Source organism: Peromyscus leucopus, chromosome 11, assembly GCF_004664715.2.
Source record: "Peromyscus leucopus breed LL Stock chromosome 11, UCI_PerLeu_2.1, whole genome shotgun sequence".
Lineage (NCBI taxonomy): Eukaryota > Metazoa > Chordata > Mammalia > Rodentia > Cricetidae > Peromyscus > Peromyscus leucopus.
Window position 1 is genome coordinate 28959312 of NC_051072.1, and position 26609 is coordinate 28985920.

General features: G+C 41.3%; 2 protein-coding genes across 2 annotated transcripts in view; one reads left to right on the top strand and one right to left on the bottom strand.

Moving 5' to 3' along the window:
- Ccdc152 (coiled-coil domain containing 152) overlaps positions 1 to 10992 on the top strand; it is a 29232-nt gene extending 18240 nt beyond the window's left edge. The window contains exons 6-9 of the mRNA XM_028875567.2: positions 4162 to 4264; positions 7590 to 7717; positions 9700 to 9783; positions 10067 to 10992. Coding sequence (XP_028731400.1) covers positions 4162 to 4264; positions 7590 to 7717; positions 9700 to 9783; positions 10067 to 10189 — 438 coding nt within the window. The 3' untranslated portion in view covers positions 10190 to 10992. The remainder of the gene's footprint in view (positions 1 to 4161; positions 4265 to 7589; positions 7718 to 9699; positions 9784 to 10066) is intronic.
- Positions 10993 to 11097: 105 nt separating this feature from the next.
- LOC114697326 (selenoprotein P) lies at positions 11098 to 20728 on the bottom strand. Its single transcript, XM_028875566.2, is given in 5 exon segments — positions 11098 to 11679; positions 13584 to 13701; positions 15792 to 16004; positions 16907 to 17122; positions 20622 to 20728. Coding segments are annotated over 4 exon segments (1116 nt in total). The 5' UTR covers positions 17110 to 17122; positions 20622 to 20728.
- Between the last annotated feature and the right edge of the window lie 5881 nt (positions 20729 to 26609).

Genomic DNA, 26609 nt, shown 5'->3' on the forward strand with positions numbered 1-26609 from the left:
ACTAAAGGCCAAGAAGATAGGGTTGTACAGAGTTGGTCCCACCCCTCACTGGCTGCAACACTAAGGAGAACTGGTCCTGCCCCTCATCTGCTGAAGCACTCAGGAGAGGGGGTCCTACATCTCACCTGGGCAGCACTATAGAGCTGACCCTGTTTGCAGGGGCATGGGCAAGCTGGCCCTGAAGGCATGCGAATGGGAAAGCAGGTCGCACCCCTCTTGTATGCCATATGGTGGCATGGGTGAGGGAAAGACGATCTCCTCCCCTTGCCCCTTGCCACCTGCAGCAGGTGGGGGACCTGACCCAACCCCTCAACAGCCGCAGCACTTGGGAGAATAGGCACTGTACCTAGCCTGGGCAGCACAGTAGAGTTGACCCTGTAGACATGGGTGCTGGTGAGCAAGTCCTGAGGACTTGAGAGGGGCATAGGCTGGTACTGCCTTCCTTTCTGAGGGATGATGGTAGAAGTGAGGGAAAGATGCCCTCCCCCTTTCTCCTACTGCCTTCAGCTGGCAAGGGAGCCAACCCTCCCCTTTACCAGCTGCAGCACTTAGGAAAGCGGGCCCTGCACCTGTCTGGGAAGCACAGCAGAGCTGACCTGTTTATGAGGGTGAGCTAGCCCCAGGAACATGAGCCTGAGAAATCTGGCCCTGCCCCTCATCTGCCATATGGTGCCCCCACACCCTTCACCACCTGTGGTGGGTGGGAGAGCTGGCCCTGCCTCTCACCAGCTGCTGCACTAAGGAGCCTGGCCCCTGTACCTCACCTAAGCAACACAGTAGAACTGGCCCTAATGGTCCAGGTGTGGGAGAGCTGGCCCGAGGGCACGAAAGCAAGAGAACTGGCCCCACCCCTTGCTCATTGTGGTGCAGGGTAAACTCCGATGGGGCAGTGCTGGAGAGCTCCCCCTGGTGATGAGGACACGGGAGAGCTTGCGGGCTGACCAACTCTACAACTACCTAGACCAGAATCAGAGTTAAGAGTTGGCCCACCCCAACATCCACCCCATCTGTTATCTACGGGAGCAAATGAAGGGGCTGGTCCTGCAGACCCAAAGCTACAGGATCTTCATGACACAGGACAACAACAGGATATCCAAGAGGAGTCCCAGTGAGGGTGCAGCATCGATAGTGTAGCAGAATCCAGAGGCCTCAAACCAGACCAATGACTCTTTGCAATGAACACTTGCAACTAAAGATATATGGACCAAAGATTTTACTGCATGACTTACTGTGTCACACTACAGCTTCCGTGACAAGATTATTTCCTTTTTTTCTTGAATTTTATTTTATTTTGGGGGGGTGGCACGGGCAGGTTTGCAAGGGCAAAAGGCAGATACAAAGGAATGGTGAAATGAATGGGCTGGAGATGTATGATGTGAAAGACACAATAAATAAAAAGAAAGTTTAAAAAATGGGGTACAGATCTAAACAGAATTTTCAACAGAGGTATCTCAAATGTTAGAGGAACACCTAAAGAAGGGTTCAACATCCTTAGCCATCAGAGAAATGCAAATCAAAACAACTGAGATTCTATCTTACAACTGTCAGAATGACTAAGATCAAAAACACAGTGACAGCTCATGCTGGAAAGGATGTTGAGCAAGGAGAACACACCTCCATTAGTGGTGGGAATGCAAACTTGTACAGTCACTATAGAAATTGCTATGGTGGTTTCTCAGAAAATTATAAATTGATCTACCTCAAGATCCAGCTATACCATTCCTGGGCATATAACCAAAGGACACTCTACCACACCACAAGGACACTTGCTCAACTATGTTTATAGAAGCATTATTTGAAATAGCCAGAAGGTGGAAACAACCTAGATGCCCCTCAACCAAAGAATGGATAAAGAAAATGTGATACATCTACACAATGGAGCATTACTCAGCTGTTAGAAACATGACATCATGAAATTTGCTGGCAAATGGATGGAACTTGAAAAGATCATCTTAAGTGAGGTAACCCAGACCCAGAAAGATAAACATAGTATGTGCTAACTCATAAATGGATATTAGATGTAAAGTAAAGGATAGCCATGCTACAATCCACAGACCCAAAGAAGCTAGGTAACAAGGCTCACGGGGGGGGGGGGGGGAACACCATGAATCTCACTGTGAAGGGGAAATAGAATAGATATCACAAGTGGACATAGGGAGAGGTCTGGATGGGGGGGAGCATTGAAATAAGAGGGATCAGGTAGAGGGGGCAGAGAGTGGAGGGAAAGAATACTGGGAAAGACCACTGGAATCGGGCATCTCTGGCATGAGCTAGCAACCTAGTGCAATGGAAACTCCCAGAAATCTATGAAAGTGACCTTATCTAAGACTGCTAGCAATGAGAGATATGGAGCCTGAACTGGCCATCTCCTGTAACCAGGCAAGACTTTCAGTAAAGGAACTGGGACACTAACTTAGCCACATAACCTCTGACCTAAAATTTTCCCTGCCTATAAGACATGCTGGGACAAAGGTAGTGCAGATATTATGGGAGTGACCAAACAATGACTGATCCAGCTTGAGACCCATACTATGAAAGGTAGCTCACCCCTGATGATGACTGGAGGGCCAGGACCCAGAGGCTGGATAGCCCAGAGACCTAGAATACAACCAAACATGACTGGAAAACAAGAAGAAAAAAGTTCAGGAGAAATGGTTCCTAATGCTACTATGCTATACTCATAGATTGGTGCCTAGCCCAGTTGTCATCAGAGAGGCTTCCTTCAGCAACTGATGGAAACAGATGCAGAGACCCACAGCCAATCATTAGGCAGAACTGGGGGGAGGGGATCCTGTGGAATCTGACTCTGTTGCCTGCTCTTGGGACCCTTTCCTCCTGCCAGTTGCTTGGTCCAACCTTAATAGGAAAAGAGGTGCCTCATTTCACTGCAACTTGATTTACCATGGCTGGCTGATACACATGGAAGGCCTGCACTTTCCTGAAGGGAAGGGAGAGGAAATGGATTGAGGGGAAGAAGATGGGGAGAGAGATTTTGAAGAGAAAGGAGGAAGGGGAAACTGATCAAGATGGGAGGAAATTAATAAGAAAGGAAGGAAGGAAAGAAGGAAGAAAAAGAAAGGGAGAAAGGAGAGAGAGAAAAGAAAATGTATCTATATACAATAGTATTTTTTTTCCAGCCATAAAGGAAAATGAAGTTAGGTTGTTTGTAGGAAAATGAATACAACTGGAGATAATCATATTAAACAAATTAAGCCAAATATCATTATGTTTTCTTTCATTTGTGGCTCCTAGATTTTATATAAATACATAAAATCCTGCACATATATTTGGCATGAAGGTAGAAGCAAAATGTTTAGGAGAGCAAAGGAGACATGAGTAAGATGAAGCTAATGGATGGGGGAACATACACACAGTGTGAGAGTGTGTGTGCTCACACGTGTGCCTATGTGTGTGACATGAACAAAGCAGAAGGTACAATGTGGAGGAAAAATGAGTCTCAAGAAAGTGGAGAGAAGAAACAAGAAGGGTAATGGACAGTGTGTCGATCACTTTTCTTGTTGCCACAGCTAAAAACCTGACAAGAAACAGGTTAAGGGAGGAAGTTGTCTGGGCAAGGATATAATGGAAAACCTACAACAATTTAAAGGGACACATCTGATCACAGCAGAGGAAGAGCTGCAGAGCGAGGCAGCTCACCACATCGCAGCCGCAGTCAGGAAGTGGAGTTTGAGCAGAAAGTAGAGGCAGACTGTCCATCTCAAAGCTTCTCCCACAAGGCTTTGCCTCCTAAGGGTTCCACAGCAGCATCCCCATCCGGTGCCCCGGGACCCAGAGCCTGTGGGGATGGTCCACATTCAAACCACAGCGGGAAGGAAGCAAAGCAAAATGCAGCACTTCCTTTGACACAGAATCTAGATGTCTCCTTAGCAGAAGAGGGACTGTGTTGGAAGAGGGAAAGGAACAATTGATGGAGAGGACAGGAAAGCGGTGCACATATGAATGAGCACGGTACAGTGATACATATGTGTGAATAATAAAACTTGTTGTTTGGTGTGTGCCTACTAACAAGTTAGTTGTAAATAAATAAACAGCACTGGATATGGTTACATGTCAAAATTAATATAAACTGGGAAATTAACCTTTTTAATTTTCAAAAATTATAACTATTGCATTGAAAATGAATATATTTTTAATTTCTAGGAATATATGAATAATATTGCCAAACTTATAAGTGAAATGAAAGTCAAAGAGGAGGGACATAAAATCGAAATGAGCAAACTTTATCAGGATATGCAAAAAAAAGGTAACTTTAAATTTTCATTTATTGAATTCTGATATATCGTGAAACAATTTAAAGATGCATATTATTTTTTCCAATAATAGTGAATGAACACTGCCTTGATACATTTTAAGTTCTGTATATTTATGTATATACATATATATAATACATATAATAGATCTAAGTTTCATTCATGTTTGTGCTCAATTTTGCCTAATGTGAACCAGCATCTTTATATAATTAATATAAAGGTTTAAATAGGTTTTCCATTATATCCTTGCTCTATTGAATATAACTTCACTAATTTTCTTTAGTAAAATGGATCTCATTGCATGTATGTAGTGAATTGGTTTATTTTGAAGCCATGCTTAGTGGCCCTATCTTTATGAACATCATATATAAAATTAATTTGAGGGAGGCAGAGCCAGTCGACTCTCTGTGCATTTGAGGCCAGCCTGGTGTACAGAGCAAGATCCAGAACAGGCACCAAAAACTACACAGAGAAACCCTGCCTGGAAAAAACAAAAAAAAATAAAATAAAGTTAACTTGAAGCCAGGCCTGTATTCCTGTAATCCCAGCACTTGAGGCTGAGGTAAGAGACATATAACTACTGGCAAGCTCTACACTATGTAGCAATCCACAAGAAAATGGGCAAATATTTGACCAAGGACTGGAGAGATGGCTCAGTGGTTAAGAGCACTTGCTGCTCTTCTAGAGGATCCAGGTTCAGTTCCCATCACACACATGGCAGCTCACAACTGTCTGTAACTCTAGTTCCAGGGGATCTGACACCTTCACACCAATGTATATAAAATAAAATGAAATATAAATTTTTTTAAAGATGCAAAAAAACTTTGAATAAACACTACCCCAAAGATATACAGGAGAAAAATAAGCATATGAGAAGATGTTTGTAATCATACAAATTTGTTAACTAGTATTAGTTTTTTAAAACTCAACTGTACATCCATCCACAGCAATAGAAAAGAATGACTACTGATGCACTCCACAGTGTGGCCACCTCAGGAGCATCGCTATAAGTGAATGGAGCCTGGCGGGGTGGCACATGCCTGTGGCCTGGCACTCAAGAGGCTGAGATAGGAATAGAGGAAGTGCTGCACATGGGAGGCTAGCCTCAGCTACAAAGTGAACTCCAGTCTAGCCAGGGTGCAGTGCTGGTCCTTGCCTCAAAAAGGAAAAAATAAACAAATATGTAAATAAATCCAGATTCAAAATACTGTGTTCTGTTTATGTGATACTCTAGAAAAAGAGAAAATTCAAATATTTTCAAGTGTGTGAATGGTACAAAAGCCTTTTCTGTTTAATTTCCTAGTTATTCCTTCTATCAAGTTAAAAAGTGAGTAGATTCTGAGGTACTGATTTATAAATAATTTTCATGAGATGCACCAAGAAGCTCAGTTTTGCAAAGATTAATATTCAATGATATTCCTTTGAACACTATTTTAACCCTTAAGCTAAGTATAATAATAATTTAGTGCTATAAACTAAATACATATAAAGCCTATATCCTGAACTACAGAAATGGCTTAGATAGATGTGGTTTTAATCCAGTATGTTTCCACAGTGAACAATTATAAGTATGTTAATAAAACACTACCCCAAATATGTATCCTACCATCAACTTTTAAACACTGCTGTTGCTGCCATTGAAAGCACTTATTTTTATTTTTATCTTTATTTTTATTTTAGAAGCTTTAATGTGCTCTGAAAAAAATGAGATCTCCTAAAACTTATTAAATAGTTTTTTTTCTTCAGTTTTTAAAGCTCTTAAAGAACAATGAAGTGAAATTTTAGTTTCTCTTAAAAAAAAGAAATTGTTTCTGTTATCTTTAGATAGTCAGAGAGGAAGATGTTGGATAAGGGAATGGTTGCCTTGTTCCTACTTTTTATATTATACAAAAAGATTCAGCAACAGAAAGACTGTTGCTTAGGGGTGTATTCTTTGACACATTGTCAGACTAAGAAAATCTGAAGTGACTGAGAAGGTGGTAGCCATAGCTACAGTTGTATTTGAGGCGGCTGACCAGGTAACAGTGGGTCATGTGGTGTTGATGTGCCATTAACAATAGAGAGATTAGATGTGTAGTTCAAATGGGGAGAAAAGCAGGGCCTGAAACAGTCATGGGTTAGTTGTGGGTAGAAATCCCTTACTTCTGGGTTTTGTAAACTGATTGGCTCTTACTAAAATAAGAGATTGTCTTATTATAGGCTTAGTCCATTATCCTCATAGTGGAGAGCATATCACAGGCAGGCAGGTGCTGGAGCAGTAGCTGAGAGCCATCCTTTGGCAGAGACAGATACTGGGCTTTTGAAACCTCAAAGTGACACACATCCTCCAACAAGGCCACACCTCCTAATCCTTTCAAATAGTTCCACTCCCTGGTGAGTAAGCATTCAAATATATGAGCCTGGGGGTCCGTTCTTATTCAAACCACCACACCTCAAATGAATGTGCTTTGCATAGTCTAGAGTACTGCATGCGTACAAATGATAAGCTACACACTTTAAAATGATCCCTGGGTAGGGAGCCCATCATGTACCTCCTGTTTCTTTCTCCTAAGGTGGAGGCAGCATTCCTCTCAACAGTTCTCATTTGTTAGAACGTCTATACCTAGCAAATGGCTCTAAATGTGAGGCTTCGCCTTAAAGATAACATCCTGAGAAAGGCCCCTCCCACTTTAGGCTCATTCCCCCAAATTTGATTAACAATTCTCTCACCTTTTGAATGTGAAATATCCCCCACAGGCTAATGTGTGTACGCCTGATCCCCAGTTGGTGCTGTTTGGGGAGATTGTGGAACCCTTGGGAAGTAGAGCCTACCTGGAGGAAGTGTGTCACGGGGTGATAAACCTTGTGCTTTACAGCCCAGCCCCACTTCATATTACCTCTGTTTCCTGGTTCACTGAGATGAGCAGCCACTGCAGGCTCCCACCCCACAGAGCTACTCACGGCCATGTCTTCTCTACATAGCGGCTTGAATCTACTCACTGTGAGCCAAAGCAAACCTTCCTTCCCCTAAGTTGCTTCTTGTTGGGTATGTTGGTACAGTGATGGGAAAAGCAACTAATGGTTTCCTCCAGAGTTGTCTGCACTTTGCCTTGTTCCTCCTGCATCATCCCAATCACAGCTGTAAGTAATGTCTGCCTCCTAGCCCAAAGCAGGGATTCAGTGAAAACAGAGAACACATGTACTTTGTATGTAGCGTTTAGTATAATCCTGGTATACAAGTGATAATAAACATGCTGAAGAAGCCAAGGAAAAAATAAATAAATGTAAGCACATAACTTTGAACTGTTAAATGAATGCATTTATTTTTGTTTTACTTAGTTGAATTAAATGAAGAAAAGCACAAAGAATTAATGGCAAAGAAGGAGATGGAAATAGCGGAGCTAAATGCAAAGTTACGAACTCAAGAGAAGGAAAAGCAAAATGAAATACTCAGACTACGTCTAGAAGTAGGTGCTTACGAGTCTGCTAAACAGGAGCGTGTTCCTTAGTCTAAACCACGCTTTGTTTGTTTCTTATTGCATGACATCAATTTCAGACTAGATAGAACCCTCTGAGAAGAAGATGCTCTACATTCTCACTCTTCAGCAAACACAGCGCTCGGTCCGCAGGCTGCTGGCCATATGCTTTACAGCACTTGATCTGAGGAAGGTCCCAGCTTCCAGGAAGGATGTGCCTCCTCTGAGAATGAGCACAGCCACTCAGGAGTTACCTGAGTTTACAGTCTGGTCTACACAGGGACAAATGGCCACTATTCCAGCACGGGGAGAGTACAACAAATCCTTGGTTTCTCTCTCCCCAGAAGAAATCATGGAACTCTTTTGTTTTATATGAGCTAAAAACAGACAAATTTCTCCATAATGTATTTCTATGAAAATATATATTCTAGAGTCAAACAAAATTCCTTTGGAACATTTGTAAATGTATTTTAAATAAGTGTGTCTCATAAATTTTGTAGTTCCTTTTTCTGTTCCACTACATGTCAGAATCTCAAGGATACTGATGTGTTAACAAAGCGTTTGTATTTTGCATTTTTTTCTAAATTCTACCAACATATTTTTCCATTATTATGCCATGGCTTCTGCCCATCTCTACTTCCACATTACATTATGCAAAAATTCACAGATCTTAATTAAAATTAATTATTTTAATATTATTTTAGATTAAATATTAATTAACTAATTAGATTATAATATTTAATATTAAATAATATTAATTATTTAATATTAAAAATAGTTAAAGTAAGCCAGACGGTGGTGGCGCACACCTTTAGTCCCAACACTCAGGAGGCAGAGCCAGGTGGATCTCTATGAGATTGAGGCCAGCCTGGTCTACAGAGCGAGACCAGGACAGGCACCAAAATTACACAGATACCCTGCCTCAGAAAAAAAAAAAAATTAAGATAATTTATTTTTCAGGAACTTTGCTATGCCCAGGGTACTTGATGGGAGTCTTTAGGTAACGTTATGGTGCAGAAAAGGGGTTAGGTTGCTTCAGAAGGATTTTTTTATTGCTATTAACACTGCTGTTGCTATTGCTGCCACTGTGTGGCTGGCTGTACGGCTGCTGATGGTGCCATCTCTGGCTCCTAGCCATTATGTCCACAGAGAGCGCTGGCTGGCCAGCTGAAATACAGCAGCAGGTCGTATTTCAAGATGTACCACCAACTTAACTTCCATCAGTTAGGAACTTTCATTTTATTTACTACCTGGGCCATGTCACTAGACTGTTTGACTAGTACTCAGATGTCTGTCTTCATTATAACTCTCCAGTTTTCTCCTCAAACCAGAACACAATCTCATGGAAAGCTTATTCTAGTTTTCTGAGAGGCTACACTAAAGTAAATCTAAAAAGAAGAATTATAGTGGAATATTATACTTTTAAAAATGGCTTATAAGAATAAGCTGTAGGAATCTTTTAATTTTACTCAATTTAATTCAAACCAAAAAAAACTGAATTAGCTAAATTACATCCAATTTCTAATATTTGGCTTCAAAGTTTGAAAGACATGGGCATTTCTCCTAAGACTGTGGATTACAGTGTATTTTCTTGACAAAAGTACACCAGTGTAATGTGGAAACATTTTCTATTCAGTGTTCAAGAGCATGCCTCACAGGCAAGGGTAGGAAGCGCAATGGTGTCTTGAGAAAAAGTACCGTGCTACCTAGAGAGGTAGTGGCCAGGCTTTGGGACCTTTTTAAAACCCCCAAAGCAATTTTAACCCACCATTTAGCTGAATCTTGTTTGGATGCTCTTTGTTCTTTTTTTAAGTTGTTTCATAATTTGAAAAACTTGGTCTATTATACAGATTGTGTTCAATTCAAAATATACAGCAAAGGGTTTTGTTGGTATACTTTTTCTGTAGAAACATTGTTTCCAAGTATTGAACTCTAACAGCCTTAATAACTTTCTCTTTTTGAATTTGACTCAGTTTGACACCAAACTAGCAAGAATTCAGACAAAGTCAAAATCCTATGCAGATGCTACTATTCTGCCACAGAGTATCTACAGAAGGGTATGTGCATTTTGTCCTATGACTATAACTTCAGTAAATTAATTGCCTTAGTGTGTTCCTATCAACATTTCCTAATGTTTACTTTAAATACAGTAAATATTTTTTGTAGCCTAATACCATTTTTCCCTTTGAGTCACACAAAAGTGAAGCTGCAGGCCTTTCAAAGTACGGCAGTTTTTAAAATGGAAGCCTGAAGTGTGTTTTGAGTGTTGTCTTGCCCTTCCTTCTACTTAATCTTACTTCTCAATTGCAATGACAACCTTTCTTCTGCTTCTTCATTTAGAAGCTTCAACATCTTCAAGAGGAAAAGAGCAAGGAGATTTCGAGTCTCCAGAACACCATCCGAGACCTGGAGCAGCGCCTTGCAGTGGCCAAAGACTCCCGCCTCACACGGAGACGGTTTTGAGTAAGCACTTTATGCAGCAGCTACAACTTAGTTTCTTTAAAGGCATTAAAAAATTCTTTCACTTCTTTTTTCAATGTGAGCATGCTAAATAATAAAGACGCACACTTTTAAGCTTTTTAAAATTGCATTTATTGAGATAAGTCTGTACTGTGGCCAGTCCTGTACTGCATTCTTGCTTAATGGTATTAGCCATAAAAGAGTTCAGGTTCATAGGGCCGAGTTTCTCTATTAAACCATCATTGATTATGGAAATACTGTCTTAAGCAGCATGCAGGTTAACAACATACTTTTCTTCCATTACGTCTTTCAAGACAGTCACTCACAGTTCAGAAGAACAACACAACACAAGATGAAGAAAGTAAGATACACAGATGTATGTAGTAAAGGAAAGCTAGTAGTCTTCGATATAAAAAAGATAAGTAGATATTAAGATGTAGTCTGTTTAAGATTTAGTTGGTTAAAAATGTAAGATTAAAGAGATGAAGTTCTTGTTGTTTTGAGAGTTTAAGTAAAGAAAAAACTGGAAAATGTGTCTTTGTCGTTCTTTCTCCGTTCTAAATTACGAGCTATCCAACAGAAACCCCTAGGTCATAGTTTATGTTTCTGTTCTCATCAATGTAAATAGAACACTGGAAAAAGACAAAAAAAGACATATTAACCAAGAGCTGCAATCACATTTTAGTTACCCCACAACACAAATCTGATTTGGGCCAAATTTTCTGTGGCATAAAATTTTAAATTTAGAAGCCAATATGGTAAATTTCTCCGTGTTTGCACAAATCCAATCCCTACTTTTAGTTCACTGATTAATTAAGTGGATCGCAAACTTTCTTAAAAATGAAATTGTGTCTTTAGACTGACTTAGGGAGTATCCATCTTATTTTAAATATTTAGTTTGAGCGTCATTTTCACTTTTTGGTCTTATTCTTTCAGCTTCAGGTGGGGCTGGCTTCTGTGGGGTTTGGTGGCTGACTCCGTCAGGCAGCCGGAGGAGCCCGACACTGTCAAGATTCGATGACTTTCTCCTCCGCAAAAAGTCCCTGTCAGCTACACAGGGACGGGAGGTTTTCAGCGCACTGTCAGGTGATTGCGGACCCCGACTTCTCAAATATGAGATGGCGGCAGTGTCAGCAGCAGCTGCTGGCAGTCGTCCCGGACTCCTGGGACAACTTACACAGGAGCTGGTTTAGGCACCCCTTCCGGCAAAGCTTCCTCTGAGCAAGTGAAAGCTGTAGGCCTTCGCTCGCCTGCATGTCTCAGCTCTCTAAGTGACCCTGCTTGGGCTGGGGATGTTGTAAGGCTGAAGGTGGCAAAGCTGGCTTAGCATCTAGTGCCCCTGGTTTCTCATTCTCTGACAGCTCACTGCCCCCAAGATGCCCATGCCCATGTTTGTGATGGTGCTTGTGGTGGTGATGTGTCTTTGAGGGCTCCGCTGTGCTACCCACGGCAGCTGAGGACACATTTTTACAGAAGTCTTCATCTTCAAGACTCTGGAACAAATTTATAAATCTCTTATTAGCGAGCTCATAGATTGACCATGAATGCATTTTAAAAAATTACTTGTAGAGCCAACTTTTATGTTATTCCAACAGGTTAATTAGGATACAGTTGGGCAGAATATTAATGAAAAAGAGCCTGACCTTGGTCTCAATGTCTATATTTTTTATTAAAGGTTTAAAGAATCCAAACTACCATAGTTCTCTCTGCAAAATCAAAACTAAGTAAACTGCTGAAAAAACTTAGATCGTAGTGAAGTCGGCTAAATACGGAATCCCGACATCAGTAGTGCTGTGTGTAACTTTTCACCCTTGCCATCTAATCTAGTCCTGTTTTCCAAAGCAAAATGGCTTCTCCCTGACAACTCAAAAATGCCAGTTAAAAACTGGCAGCTTTTCATTCTGCAACATGTCTGGGAAAATGTTTTTAATTTCACCAAGCTTTGGTAATGTTCACACAGTTCTGTCGGGTAAAAACAGCATCATGGCCTACTTTAATTGACAGCCTTTTTTTCCTTTTAGTAGAATAAATAATGTATCATATAATTGATTGCATCTGGGAGACAGCAAAACAGAAAAGCGCTGATTTGGTCTAGATGTTAGATGCCATAGTCTACTATTCTTGTTAACAAATTCTTCATTGGTTTTAAGCTGATTATGGGAAATGTTTCTGCCTTTTTATTTCAGTACAACTGGGTATGTTTATTATCAGGCATTTACACAAATGCAAAACCAGAAGTAACCCCAAAATATGAAAAATAAAATCACAATGGTATTAAGTAATCATGTCAGTTCAACTTTAAGAGCTTTATTTGCAACCCGGTCTCCTCATCTTTAAAATCTGAAACTAACTCTCAGATTTTATGAATATTAACATGTAAAAGTGGTATAATTAAAACGCCCTGTCAACAAAGTTAATTGATTAAATGACTTGTTGAAATTTGAGGAAGCTTCCTGTCGATCTAGGGAAAGAAAATGTAACTACTAAATAATTTCAGAACATTTTCAAACCTGAACTTAAATTTTGGCAGGCTGCCCTATTAAAGAAACATTGTTTAAAATTGTCTAAAGTATGGGAGAAAAAATTTAGTCCATAAAAATCAAAAGGGTTTTATAAAATAATTAAATGTAGTTCTTCTCATAACAAGAACAAATATTTTCATGGTTATTAGGAGATAGCAGTAATGAGTAGAACATATTTCTTTTTCAGGTAAGGGCAATAATTCAACTTACAGACTGGGAAAGAGGACAGACAGCCTTTTAGCAAAGCTGGTTGTCCTGAGTCCTTGACAATGTATTTAGCTATTGACAGGTAACATCTCAGATGAGTTTGACTATCACTGTGCTCCGAGCATGCCCAGCTTACCACAGTCATAATATTTTATGTGTTGACTAAATTCTTGGAGCACTCATACTCATGCAATAACATTCATTAGTAAGTGACATAGTGATCTACATTGGTTTTTATTATTTTAAATATTTATTATTTTTTACTTTATGTGAACGATTATCATGCCTGCTAGATTAGGTGCACTGCCTCTGTGCCTGGTCCCCTCAGAGGCCAGAAGAGGGCACCACATGGACCGGAATTCGAGTGGTTCTAAGCTGCCATGTTGGTGCTGGGGACTGAACCAGGGTCCTCTGCAAGAGCAGCAAGTGTTCTTAACCACTGAGCCATCTCTCCAGCCATGATTTGTTGGCATGTTTGTTTTTAAAGCCTTTCAAGATAAAGGTAGCAATATGAGTCTTGCAAATATGTTTTAACAAGTGTTACGTAACAGGAAAAAAAAATGTGCATTTAAGATTTTCTTATGTAATTGATGATAAACCACTTATTTAGATACATTTTTAAGTTTTCTCCTTATCACCCGGTAAAAACAACCGAGAAAAATACCTACCGTGAGAGAGCAGTTTCCACACTTCTGCTCACAGTAAGCGATCTTAATGGCTTCTTCGACATACGGGAAAGTGAGGAAGGAATAGGGCAAGCCCAGGTGATACACGAGACGGCCACATCTAAAAGGCAGATACCATGTTACTACTGTCCTCTCTGCTGTGACCCTACTCAGGCTAGATTGTGTAGCCCCTTCCATGCTTCTAGTAAACTTCCTTGAGTGGGGTCTATAATTGAGTTCCCAGGCAATATACCAGGTCAGGTTATAGCAAGGTTGCAGAGTCTGATTTTAGCATTTTTAAATGTTATAGATGTCATTAAATAATTTAAAAATGTGGAATGACTGTGACTCAGTCAGATACTTTTTTAATTAGCATATGTCCTGCCAAAAACTAACCATGGGAGCTTTTCATAACTGCTCAGGCAAGACAAATTTCACAAAACCAGAAATCATTGTGTAACAAAAACAACGTCACAGTTTGGGCCAGTATCTTCTTTATTTATTAATGTGTAGTCTAGGAAGCAAACCCAAATCTTTCACATTCTATGTAAGTGCTCTACCAGTGGGCTATATCCCCAGCCCTTGGTTTTTTGAGATAGATTCTCATAATGCAATTCAAATTAGCCTTGAACTCACTGTGAGGCCTAAGCTAACCTGAAACTCATGAGTCTCCTGTCTATTGAATGACACAGGTCCTGGCATTGTGAGTCAATAGCACACGTGTGCACGATGCTCACTGGCTCGTTTACCCCAAGAAACATATCTGATGTAAGAAAAATTTCAGCACAGTAAAATCACTAGAATCGGAGTTTGACATTCTCCAAAATGGTAAGGTTGAAATGTCGATTTTACCCAAAATAGACGTCTTTATATTTGTACTTTACAACTGACTAGAAGTTTAGCGGCCTGAAAGGACAAAGTGCGAAGCTAAAATGGTATTTAATGTGAGACAAAGAGAGGAGCCAGCCCAGGCAAAGTCAGAAGAAGGCAAGCATCATCAACCAAACATGTTTTATAGAAGACAGCATGTGCATTGCAATTCTCTCAAAATATGAATGGTTTATTTGATCATATATCCCAAAATCAATTCATACAGATCATGCTGAAAACAATCTCCATACTCGGTTAAAAATGCAAGCATATAGCCACATAAAATTAGACATAAATAGTATGGTCTATGAAGTATGATTATTAAGCTGCACAATATTTAGGATTATATCTGTTATGCAAATGGATTCTTCCATTTATTTAACACACAGGGAAATGTATAGTCCGTTTTCTGTAACTATCTATTAGAATGGTGGACTCATTCAACTCAAAAAGTTCACTTCAAAAATATAAAAGCCATACCTTCAATGACCTAATTTGAAACTGAGTACTTGATATAAAACAAAGACAAATGCCTTATTTTAAATCCTTTACTATTAAACCAGAAAGCAAACACATGAGAAAGTTGTAAAAATCTAGGGGGGGGGAGTAACAAGAAAGTCACTTGAGGGGCTGATTATGAAGACAACGTAGATAAATGCAAGACTTAGAATTGGTGAATGATAAGAAGTCACAAACTGCCTGTCACAGTTTTCGGAAGGGCAGATGGTAGCAAAGCCATCACACAAGACCATGTATATCACAACACAACGCAGTGGATAATGGGGAGGGACAGAGGCAGAAGGTAGTATTCTTGGATTGTGTCCTCTAGTCCCTCCAAGAAGGCTCACAGAAAAGTCAAAATTTAAGGAATGAGTTTTAAAAGAGTATAATTGATTCCTAGTTGAATCATTGATTTTAAGATGTTTGCAACTATCACCATGGAAGAGAAAGCTGGGTTTGGCATTCAGTTACTGTATTTGAACTTTGTAAACTTACTTCAGTTCACTAGGATATATGTAGTATTGTGGTCAGCGAATAGATGAGGTCATTTTTGCAGAATGTTCCAGTATGAAGAGAGGGAAAACTAAATCACCCTGAATAATACACACATGTAAACAGGAAGAAGAAGAAGAATGGGAAGGAGGAGGTGGCGTGAGAAGAAGAAAGCTGTGGAGAAAAACAGTAGGGCAATGTCTGTCAAAGGGTCAAAACCGAAAGTGTTTGCCACAGCAAGGAGTCACAAGAGACGAAACCCATGACTTGTGGCATTCAGCAGTAAAGCGCGCTCCTGTGAGTGATAAAAGTAAACAAATGACTAGTAAGGGTCTGGGAGGGACTCACCTGTCATATATGAGGAAGTCGTCTTTGTTTCCATTTAGGAGAGTCCAGACATCTGTCTGGTGTTCTTCTTGTCGGTAAACAGCAATATGGTCTGACACATGACTCTTAAGGTGTGTGTGTTTCAGTTGAGAGGGGGCTCCTTGATGGTTCACAACAATGTAAGAAATGTTAGAGTAGCCTTCGTTCTCTAGTTTCAGGCGCAGGTCTTCCAGTCTAAGGGGAAACACGTAACGTGAACGATGACACTTAGTTGGTCGATTTGTTCTGCCTTCTACATTCTTTTTACTTTCTGTAAAGCTCTGATTAATTTTAACTGACTGAAATTTTTCTTTGTGTTGTAAAACTGAGGCTTCACTTTTATTTGAAGCTTGAAACTTTTTGTTTGTTTTTCTGTGTAGCCCTAACTGTCCTGGAACTCACTCAGTAGACCAGGTTTGCCTCGAACTCACAGATTCCCCCTGCCTCTGCCCCTCAAGCCTCCCGAGTGCTGGGATTAAAGGTGTGCACCACCATAGCCTGGCTAAAACTTGAAACTTTATACTAAATGCTTGCATGAACATGAGCTCCAAATAAGTATATATTTAAATCCACCTTACATACATACAGAATGTTATGCAATTAATATTTGGTGGCTGACTCAACTAATATTTTTTTTATTTATGGTTGTTAAATGATGCAAGACCTTCTATTACAATCCTAGTGTTTCCTGTCTGTGCTGGCAGCCTTCCTCTGCTTCCTATATTGAAGAATTTCCTCTACTAATAGTGAATTTCACATGGGTAAACCATATTGAGAAGTTACAAAATGTAGGAATGCAAAAAAGAAAATGTGTTCAAAGCCCAGGGATGCCACAGTAAACATTTTGGTAGTATTGTATTCATCCATGTGTGTGTGAGGTGTGTGTGTGTGTGTGTGTGTGTGTGTGTGTGTGTGTGTGTGAACATATACATATGTTCTCCTGGTCTTTTCACCAAATTCTTGTTATAGAAACATACTTGTCTACAAAAGCATTACTTAACATTAATATTATTTCTATTTTTATTGCATTTTATATGCATTTGCTTGTATTTATCGGCTTTCCCTAAAGATGTCCGAAACCTTAAAAGACTACTCACCTGGATGCCTGTAGAAGGCACAGGTATCAGCTGGCCTGAAGGAGAGCCACCACGGTCACTGTACCCTCAGAGTTGAGCATTGGATTTTGATCCCCTATGCTCCAGGCTGGAGGTTGTTTACAAGCAGGGCTTTGGCCTTGGCTCTCTGTCCCTCCATAGGGGAGGAGACAGAGAGCCAGGGCCAGCCCTAGGCTTCTCCACATTGCTGGGGTTGTCCTGTAAAACAGAAAATGAACTTCATAGATAACTGCACAGTCATTACTATGAATTTCTTTAAACACAGTAGGTACACTCCTACTTGCTAAAACTTAAGCCCATGAAGTCTGTCTCCATTTTGTTGGGCTCAATATGCCATTGCCATGAGCCTCCTTCCACTAAATCTTCCTGTAAAGGGGGAAAGTGCCAGCTACAAGGCAGAGGAGTGATCAAACCATCAGCTAGCTAGCTGTAGCACGATACCGCAATAAGCACACTTATGGAAATGTAGCTGACTGACAGCCAGGCACTTTTCTAGGAGAAGACACATATTTCAGAAACACCTTCCGACTGTAGTGTATAGTCATATACACTCTGCAAACACATCCTAATTTTCATTTGAGATGCACTAAGTTCTGGGTGCTTCATTCTGTTCTCTGTCAACCTAGGAGTGTTAGTAGGGAATTCTGCACAAAACCGAAAAGGGCCAGCACAGAAAGAGATGTGAGGAAGAAAGGATGTAGCGGTGGAGACAGGGTACCAACATGAATGTGGCTCGTGATGGCCCTTAGCTCTTGTATGAGATCTTGCTGTAAAGTGCCAGGCAAAAGGCAGAGAGTAAACTATGGCTTCAAGTTCAAGCCTTCCACATTTATAAACATCTGGGTACATTCAATATTTTTTGGCTTGTTAGTCCTCCATGTCTAGTTATATGGCGATATAGGATTTGAATCTCTTCAAGTGTAAAACCACCGGCTTTGATGTTACCACCATACTCATGATAAATGCAACCAAGAGAGGAAAATCTTGGCCAAGGAGAGAGAACAAGTCATTGCTCTTCCCCATCTAAGACTCATTTCTCCTGCTACAACTGCTTTCAGGCAGCTCCAGCCACTAGACAGCACATTCTCGGGTGAGAAGATGCCCTCTCACCCAGGAAAGGTAAAGCAATAAGTACCTGAACAGAAATAGCCCCCAAATGAGGGCCACCTCTCTCCGAATTTTTTAAGAGACATGATCATGATGAAAAATGTGCAAAAACCATTTAAATAAATAAATAAGATCTGCACAGCTAACTCAGTCATGTTGACAAAAAGTGGAAGAAGTCAGGCGTGGTAGCCCATGCCTGGGAAGCCGACAACCTAAAAAGTCGAGGCAGCAGGGTGCCTCTGAATTCAAGAATAATATGACAGCAGGGTAAATTCCAGGCCTGCCTGGAATACAGAGTGAGAATGTGTATTTCTCACGGCATTTAATGCTTCCAAATACAAATTTAGCTGGTTACAGCAGCACACCTGTAATCCCCCCACTTGGGAAGCCAAGGCAGAAGAATCTCAACATAGAGGCCAGTCTCAGGGAGATAGTGAGACTGCTCTCTCCAAGAAAAATCTGACATAAGAGCCTCACTAAAGAAAGGAGGGGGAGCCAGGCGTAAAGTGGCGCATGCCTATACTCCCAGAATTCAGGAGGCAGAGGCAGGTAGATCTCTGTGAGTTCGAGACCAGCCTGGTCTATGTAGTGAGTTCCAGAACAGCCAGGACTACATGTGAGATGAGACCCTATCTTGAAAAAGCAAACAAAAAAGATAGACTGAAAGGAGAGAGAGCTGGGCATGGTGTGCACATTCTTTAATCTCGGCTCTGGAGGCAGAGGCCAGTGGATCTCTGTGTGTTCAAGGCCAACTACGTCTACATATGGCAAGTTCTAGGCCATCCAGGGTCACCATGAGGACCTATCCAAAAAACGGGGCAGGGGGGTTCAGAAAATGTGCCTTTTAACTTCATCTCAGCTATTTGTACTAACGCTTTTTTTTTTTTTTTTTTTTTTTTTTTTGGTTTTTCGAGACAGGGTTTCTCTATGTAGCTTTGCGCCTTTCCTGGAACTCACTTGGTAGCCCAGGCTGGCCTCGAACTCACAGAGATCCGCCTGGCTCTGCCTCCTGAGTGCTGGGATTAAAGGCGTGCGCCACCACCGCCCGGCATACTAATGCATTTTTAATTGTGATGTTTAATCAGGGAAGTTCCATTAGGCTGATATTTACAATAATAATAGGATTATCCTTATATCGGTCAGTGACTGGGTTTTGCTAGAACTATAAAGCCATAAAACAATGCTAAGCACATTTACATATGCCAATTGTGCCTCAGAACAATTGTATCACTACCCTTTCTGCAGCTGGGGAAACTATGACTTAGAGAGACTTTAGGTGTCCTATCTATGACCACGCAGGTAATAATCCACAAGAGTAGATTCAAATTGGATCTGCCCAATCCAAAATCTGATCTCTCAGCTACTGGGGTAATATACCACCTTGCAATAAGTATAGCAGCCAGTTTTCTGCATGCTCTGGGACAGCGAAATGAACGTCAAAACAAGCTGTTCACTTTCTTAATAGGAAGTCTAGCTAGTGCTTATCTCCTAAACGAAACTCATGTGAGGCTCCAGGTCACACAATCTCTAGCACATACACGTCTCAAAAAACTAAACTAAATTCAGTTGTTACGGAATCTTCAGCGTGAAGCCAGATCTTGATGCTCTGCCCTGAAATAGGTATTTTCAGATGGCTAAATGGCAGACATGCATGAGAAGACTGTTTCCCTCACCTCTGTTTCTAGTGAAAAGACCGATCTAGTGGCGAAGGAGAGACTAAAGAGCTTGGATTTCCACTGGCAGATTTCCCTGTCGTTACAATCAATAGGCCAGTGGGTGTTGCTTAAAGTTGTTTTTTTAGGATAAACTTTGCATTTTAACTGCCAAGGAGCTATATAAAAAGAATGAGGATAAATAAAATTAGATCCAGTAACAACTGGATAGTAGTTTCAATCGTTAGTGTCTTTCACTCTTGTTCAGGTACAGAACCACATTTGGTTATACCCCCACTAAAAGGAAAACCGGCATACTCTGTCGCACAGCCTCTCCCTTTAAAGCCCCGCACCACCTAAGGGCTTCCACTCTCTCCTTAAACTCAAAAACTCCCCAGGGACCACATGTGGCACAGCTGTACTCCGCTACAGGTGACCACTTGTGCACTGTGGATGGAGCCGGCTACCTCCCCGCTGTTCTTCTGTAACTGCTGACAACGAGTTCCCTGGACCTCTCTACAGTACTGTAGGGTGCGCCTATTTCCATCTCTGCTCGTGAAACCCATTACCTTTTCCTCTTCTTTGTCCTCCCTCTACCCTTCAGGGGGAAACACTGAAATCTAATCAGATAACGTTACCCCTAGAACACCACAGTCTTCTGCAGGGAGAAACAGCTGCATTTCCATTCCCCAGCTTCCCCTGAGCACAGCTCGGTAAAAGACAAAAACCAACAACAACAACAACAACAACAAAAACTCTAACTGCGTTCCCCAGACACTTCACCTACCACACCCAAACTCTCCTTCATTTTTTTAAATCTTTTTTTTTAAATGTCTTTTACTGATCTTTTTACTATGCCTGTTGTAAAGAGGGGGAAAAGTATTTTATCAGTCTCAGAAAACATTTCCCAAACTCTGAAAGAATCAAGTCCTACTTACGCAACCCCTCGGGACCAGTTTGCTTCCTCTCTCTCTTTGCTCTAAGAGGGAAGCTCCGCAAAGCCAAAGCCAAAGCCTGACACTGACATTTATAGCCCTGTTGTTTACTTCACCCTCTGAGGTGCGGTCCAAAGTTCAAAGCTCCCTCTCGCAGCGACCTTGCAAGCTCAGCAAGCTCCAGAAGAGATTCTGATCGCCACAATGGGAAGAAAGGAACCCGCGAGGCCACGCATGCTGAGCGACGGGTTTTGACAAGTGCTAACTTAATTCCTGCTTTCAGTCTCCCCATTATCTAAGATTTAATGGTACAGTCCGGGGTGGGAGGAAGGGCTAAGGGGAGAGAGGTCCTCCAAGTGCTGCTCCTTCCTTTCCAGGCTACAACAGGGAAAAACATTTTGCTTAGCCAGCAAGTTAGGCAGCTGTTTTTAAAGAAGGAAAAAAACATTTTTTTTTTCCCTTTTTCTTTGGGTTGAGGAAGTTTTGGCCTAAACCTATAGTGTAAGCTTCTTTAGAAGAGTCACCTGTTGTTCACACTACTTGGGTCCTCCTGCTACTGCAGACCTGTGTCCACTGTTGGACTGTGTTCAACTGGTGTGCAGTCTCATGGGCCTCTGCTCTCTTGTTTTTCCATAATATAATGAAATAAAGTAGTCTCCGGTCTGAAAGAAACCAGGCCTCATTTAAAATATACATACATATACATACATATATATATATATATATATATATATATATATATATTCTCATTCACTTTGTCTCTCTGTGTGCCTCTGTCTCTGCTTCTGTCTTTCTGTCTCTGTCTCTGACTGTCTGTCTGTCTGTCTCTGTCTCTCTCTCTCTGTCTCTCTCTCTGTCTCTCTCTCTCTCTGTCTCTCTCTCTCTCACACACACACACACACACACACACACACACACACACACACACACACTGGGGGAGAGGGGCAAGCCGTGCACACATGCCACAGTGCTAATGTGCAGATCAGAAGACAATTCTGTGGAGTTGGGTTCTCTCCTTTCTCTTTACGTGGCTTCCCTTTTAAGTGGGTTCCCCTTTGTGTGAGTTCCAGGAATCAAATTCAGGTCAGTCTTGCTTGGCTATAGCTCTTACCCTCTGAGCCACTTCCATGGCCCCAAACCACATTTTCCTAGTAACAGTAGTCCTACTCAAAGGAAGACCTATAAACCCCAACAGAATTTTTTTAACTGTTGCTTTAGGGTTATAGGTTTTATTTTTTTATTTATCTTTGTAATTTCATTCATGTATACAATATATTTTGATCAGGTCTACCCCTATTGGCCCCTCCAACTCTTCCCAGACCCCTCCCCAACACATCTTCCTCTCAGCTTCTTGTGATGTTTGGTTGGTTGGTTGGTTGGTTGGTTGGTTAGTTTTGTTTTCAACCTACTGAGTCCAGCTAATGCTGTTGATCTCTGCACAGGTGTGGGGCCATCAATGGAGCATTAGCAAGCTACCAAAAGCCACACCCTTGAAGAAAAGTGACTCTCCCCTGGTAGCCATCAACTGCCAGTCGATCCTCAGCCAGGGGTGGAAGTCTCCTGAGCCCTCTCCCATGCACATGGAAATATTAACCGTCTTGATTCTGCGCAGCTGCTGGGAGTTCCTGAGAGCGATGGTCCTGTGGTGTCCAAAAGACACCAACATCACAGCAGTCCTCCCGGAACTCTGGCTGTTACAAACGTTCCACACCTTCGGTGAGGCTCTCTGGACCTTGAGGGAGTCGCGATAGATGTTCATTCAGGGCTGAACACTCCACAGTCACTGGTTCTCTGCACTTGGAGCAGCTGTGAGTCCCTGTACCACCCTCACAAACCTCTGCAAAAAGAAACGTGTCCGATGAGGGCTGTGAGCTGCACCGATCTTCCCAAAGGATTCTTAAAGATTCTAATGTGGAATCTTTACAAAGATAAGTATCGTACAAATCAATTACGAGTCGAGTTCGGGGAAGGTACAGAAATTTCAAAGTAAAAGAAGATTCCTACAAGGTCAGGAAGAAAACAATTCTTTCTAGTAGCTGCTGTAATGTGGCATGTTAGGTAAGGGGCAATGAACGTGTGAGGTGTCCCCACCTCTGCCCACTCTCTATGTCCTGAGTGACACTCACAGAATGCTATGACCACTTTGTGACCCCAGCCAGCTCCTAGATTTTTTTTTCCAGCAAGTTTGATGCCAAGCCCCCAAGGCCTTAAACGTAAAGAAACTAACCTCTAACCTTGAGCCAAAGCTCTTTAAGTCCTCATACACAGCCAATATTCAAACCCCACATGGAGGGAACACCTAGGTAGGATCTCTCTCTCTCTCTCTCTCTCTCTCTCTCTCTCTCTCTCTCTCTCTCTCTCTCTCTCTCCCTCCTCCCTCCCTCCCTCCCCATTGTCCTCTCAATGATGCACTGCATCATGGGTAAGTACACTTTGGATGACACTCTACCGCTTAGGGCTCTGTGAGCCCAGCAGGACAGAACACAGTGATAGATGATGCCATCCTTGGTGACAATGTTTTCAAGCAAGCCTTTTTTGCCTAGGCAATGCATTTTGTACAAACAAACCCCTATTGATTGCTATGTGCTAAATACTGCCGTACAGGGTACAGAAAACACAAGAGTCTCAGCTGTTATTCTTCCCATGGAGAAACTTCATTTGAAACTTGAAGCCATCTGAGGACCCAATTCAGTTTACTTGTGCCCAGTAGCCAGCCTACTGGACCTCAGATCCCTATAAGAATCCAAGTAAAAGAATTTCTCCAACAAAAGATGATGATAATAATAATAATAATAATAATAATAATAATAATGCACATATACCTATTCCCTTTTTAAAATAATCTAATGGAAAAATATTTGTCTGAAGCAGCTGAGTTTCTTGTCATTTGTTTTCTTGACTGACTTAACCAGTCGGGCAGTCTGTGTACATCAGAAAAGTGAGTATTTTTCTCTTTCCCTTTCTTTCACTGCATGTGACTTAGCAGGTACCTCTGTCCCCCAAAAGGAGCCCTGCCAAGTGTTCAGCTGGCTCCGAGGGAAAATACCCAGCAGTATGTGTGCCCAGGCAAGTGCAAAAACACAAGGAGAAGATGGGAAACCTACACTTGGGAGGAGGCGCTGGGCAGCATGGGACCACTGGGCACCATCAAGAAAGCAGAATTTGTGCTGGGCAGTGGCAGTGCGCGCCTTTAATCTTAACACTCGGGAAGCAGAGGCAGGTTGATCTTTGTAAATTCGAGGCCAGCCTGGTCTACAGAGCAAGTTCTGTGACAGGCAATGCTATGCAGAGAAACCCTGTCTCAAAAAAAAATTTTAAAAAAAGAAGAATTTTGTAGGAAAATGTTAATTAGGTACTAAATCAAATTACATTAAATCAGATGAATGCTGATTGGCTCTATATGGAAAAAATGCTAAATGATACTATGAAGATTAAAAAAAAAAACAATTTTAAAGAACTGTCCTTTGTTCTCAAAGACATCAAAATCGAGTAAGCAAGTAAGCAGGAAAAATACAACCTAAAGTGTAATTGTATCTAGGAAGGAACCTTGGAAATAAAAAAGGCAGTCTGCCAGACAGACGCCTTTAATCCCAGCACTCAGGAGGCAGAGGCAGGTGGATCTCTCTGAGTTGAAGGCCAGATTGGTCTACATAGCAAATTCTAGGGCAGTCATAGCTACATAGTGAAACCCTGCCTCAAAAATAAATAAACAATAAGTAAATAAAGGAGTTCTGAACCCAGACGGAGGATGAGATGGGTGTGGCGAGATCAGTACACACTCAAGCAGGTTCAACAGACATTTTATCTCTGCTTTTACCATCCGCCTAGAGAGCACCCAGCAAGCCTGAACTCAGCACAACGCTATCTAGCCCGTTGTTGGTGACCTCAGCATTTTTGAACAATTATTATCTTCTGGCAGTTTTCTCTGGCAACCCAAACACATTCCAATGCTAACATCACCAAGAGTAACTAAATGACTATCAAGTTTAACTTTATCCTAATGATCTCATCGACTTCCAACCTGGAGTCAAGACCTAGTGCCTTCGAAGTACATTAGTCTATACCCAGACATTTATACGAATGTTTAGCCTGTGTTTTTAATAAGCATTCTTGTCTTTTTATAAGATATGAGTAATTTCCCTGAAGCATCTGAGTCCATGATAAAAGAGCTGTATAGACTATAAAGCGTGATTTTATAAACCAGTTATTAACTAAGACAGCTGATAATGTGGCATCAATCCATCAATCGACAATTGTGAAATAATGAGCTCTAAATAGTAGAAAATGAAGAAATGCTATTCTTATCTAAAGCATCTCTACAAATTATTAACCTCTGTAGTTTAAGCAGTTTTAGATGTAAAGGGAAACAAGATATCCACAGCAGTATTGGGAATGGTGCCTATTGACTCAAAAGATATCCCTCCCTGCCCGAAGTATGCACAAAGTTATCCAAATGTTATCAGATGAACGGTTCCAAATACAGTAGCATTTAGACATCTACATCGAAAGATCAATGGAAAGGAACACTCAGGAAAAAACAAAGTGTTTTTAAGTAAAGAGATCTATGGGCCAGCGGAAGGCTTGGGGACAGCAGCTTGGATTAGATAAGGCCTAACTGACCCTTTGAGATTCAAGTGAGATTGAAATACACTTTGAAGGGAGATTTCCGTCAAGGTCACACGTTTACAGACCTAAAAACCATTTGATGATTCAGGCATCAGTGAGGTGGGGAGTTAGTACATACAGTGCCAAGTTTCATGTGGGGCTGAGTACCGCCAGAGAATAACAAACATCAAAAGAAGGCTGCCTGAAAAAAAAAAAAAAAAACAGTTAAAAAATAACAACCTTGCCCAAACCAAAGTTATAGTGTCTCTCAGTCTTCAAGAATCAGTATCAACTACCATGTTAGAAACAAGGGTTGGGAATCAAGTAGCCACTGAAATGGAGTTAATCTCTTAAAAGTGCCCACATGAGGTTAAGTTAGAGAGCTGGCATCAGAAAAGTAATGAATCCATGTGTGTCCAGACACTTGCCCAGGCCTTGATTGTGGACAGTCATTGGCTCTTAGACATTCAGTGGGGCAGGGTGAGAAGGGCCAGATGCAGGTTCCCCTAGACAGGAACCAGTCGCCTGGCACAGGTGCTCTCAAGGCCACAAGTGGCCTAGATCCCAACAGTGAAGACTCACTGAGCCCTTGGACACACATTTTTAATTATTTGCTGAAAGAATGGGTAAATGAATAGTGAATTTTTCCCAGGAGACTTAAGAACTGGAAAGTCTGAATTCTGGAACTAGAAAATTCCTTATAAGCCAGAGTGCCCCCAAACAAAGTAAATCATTCACTCTTCTCTATCTTATTTATTTTATCTCAGACATTTGCCAAGGTCAGAGTTGTCATATTGCCAGGGAAGCCTCAGTACATATTTACTTCCTCTCATGTTCATGGTGTGAATGTACGGCCTCCCTGATGACCATTCAGAATTAACAGGACCTTTCACCATCTCCCAAAAAACCACTCATTCCTATTTCCCTTAAAACTTAGAGACTTCTACATATTATCCTGTTCGCAAAGAGACCAAGGTTTAAGTAACAGAAACTTTTTTTCCAAAACATTCTTCCCATTTCAGTGACGTGGCTATTACAAGACACTTAATTTTCTCATGATCTTGATTTGCTACTTCATTTTACATACCGTGTGCTACTGAAGAGTCTTCTAGGATTTGTGCCAATCCATTCTCAGATTTTGAGTGTCTTGATAGAATCTTAAAACAAATCTGGAGTTTTCCAGAAGAATAACCAGTTAGGCATAATAGCTGATTTGAGTACTGTCTCAATAGAGAAGTCAAGGCAGCGAGAAATAAGTGACTAGACACATCGTGTCCACAGTCAGGAAGCAGAGAGAGAGATGAATGCTGATGCTTGGCTCCCTTTCTCCTTTTTGTTCAGCTGGGGACTCCCCCCATGGAATAGTGCCACCCACTTTGAGTGTAG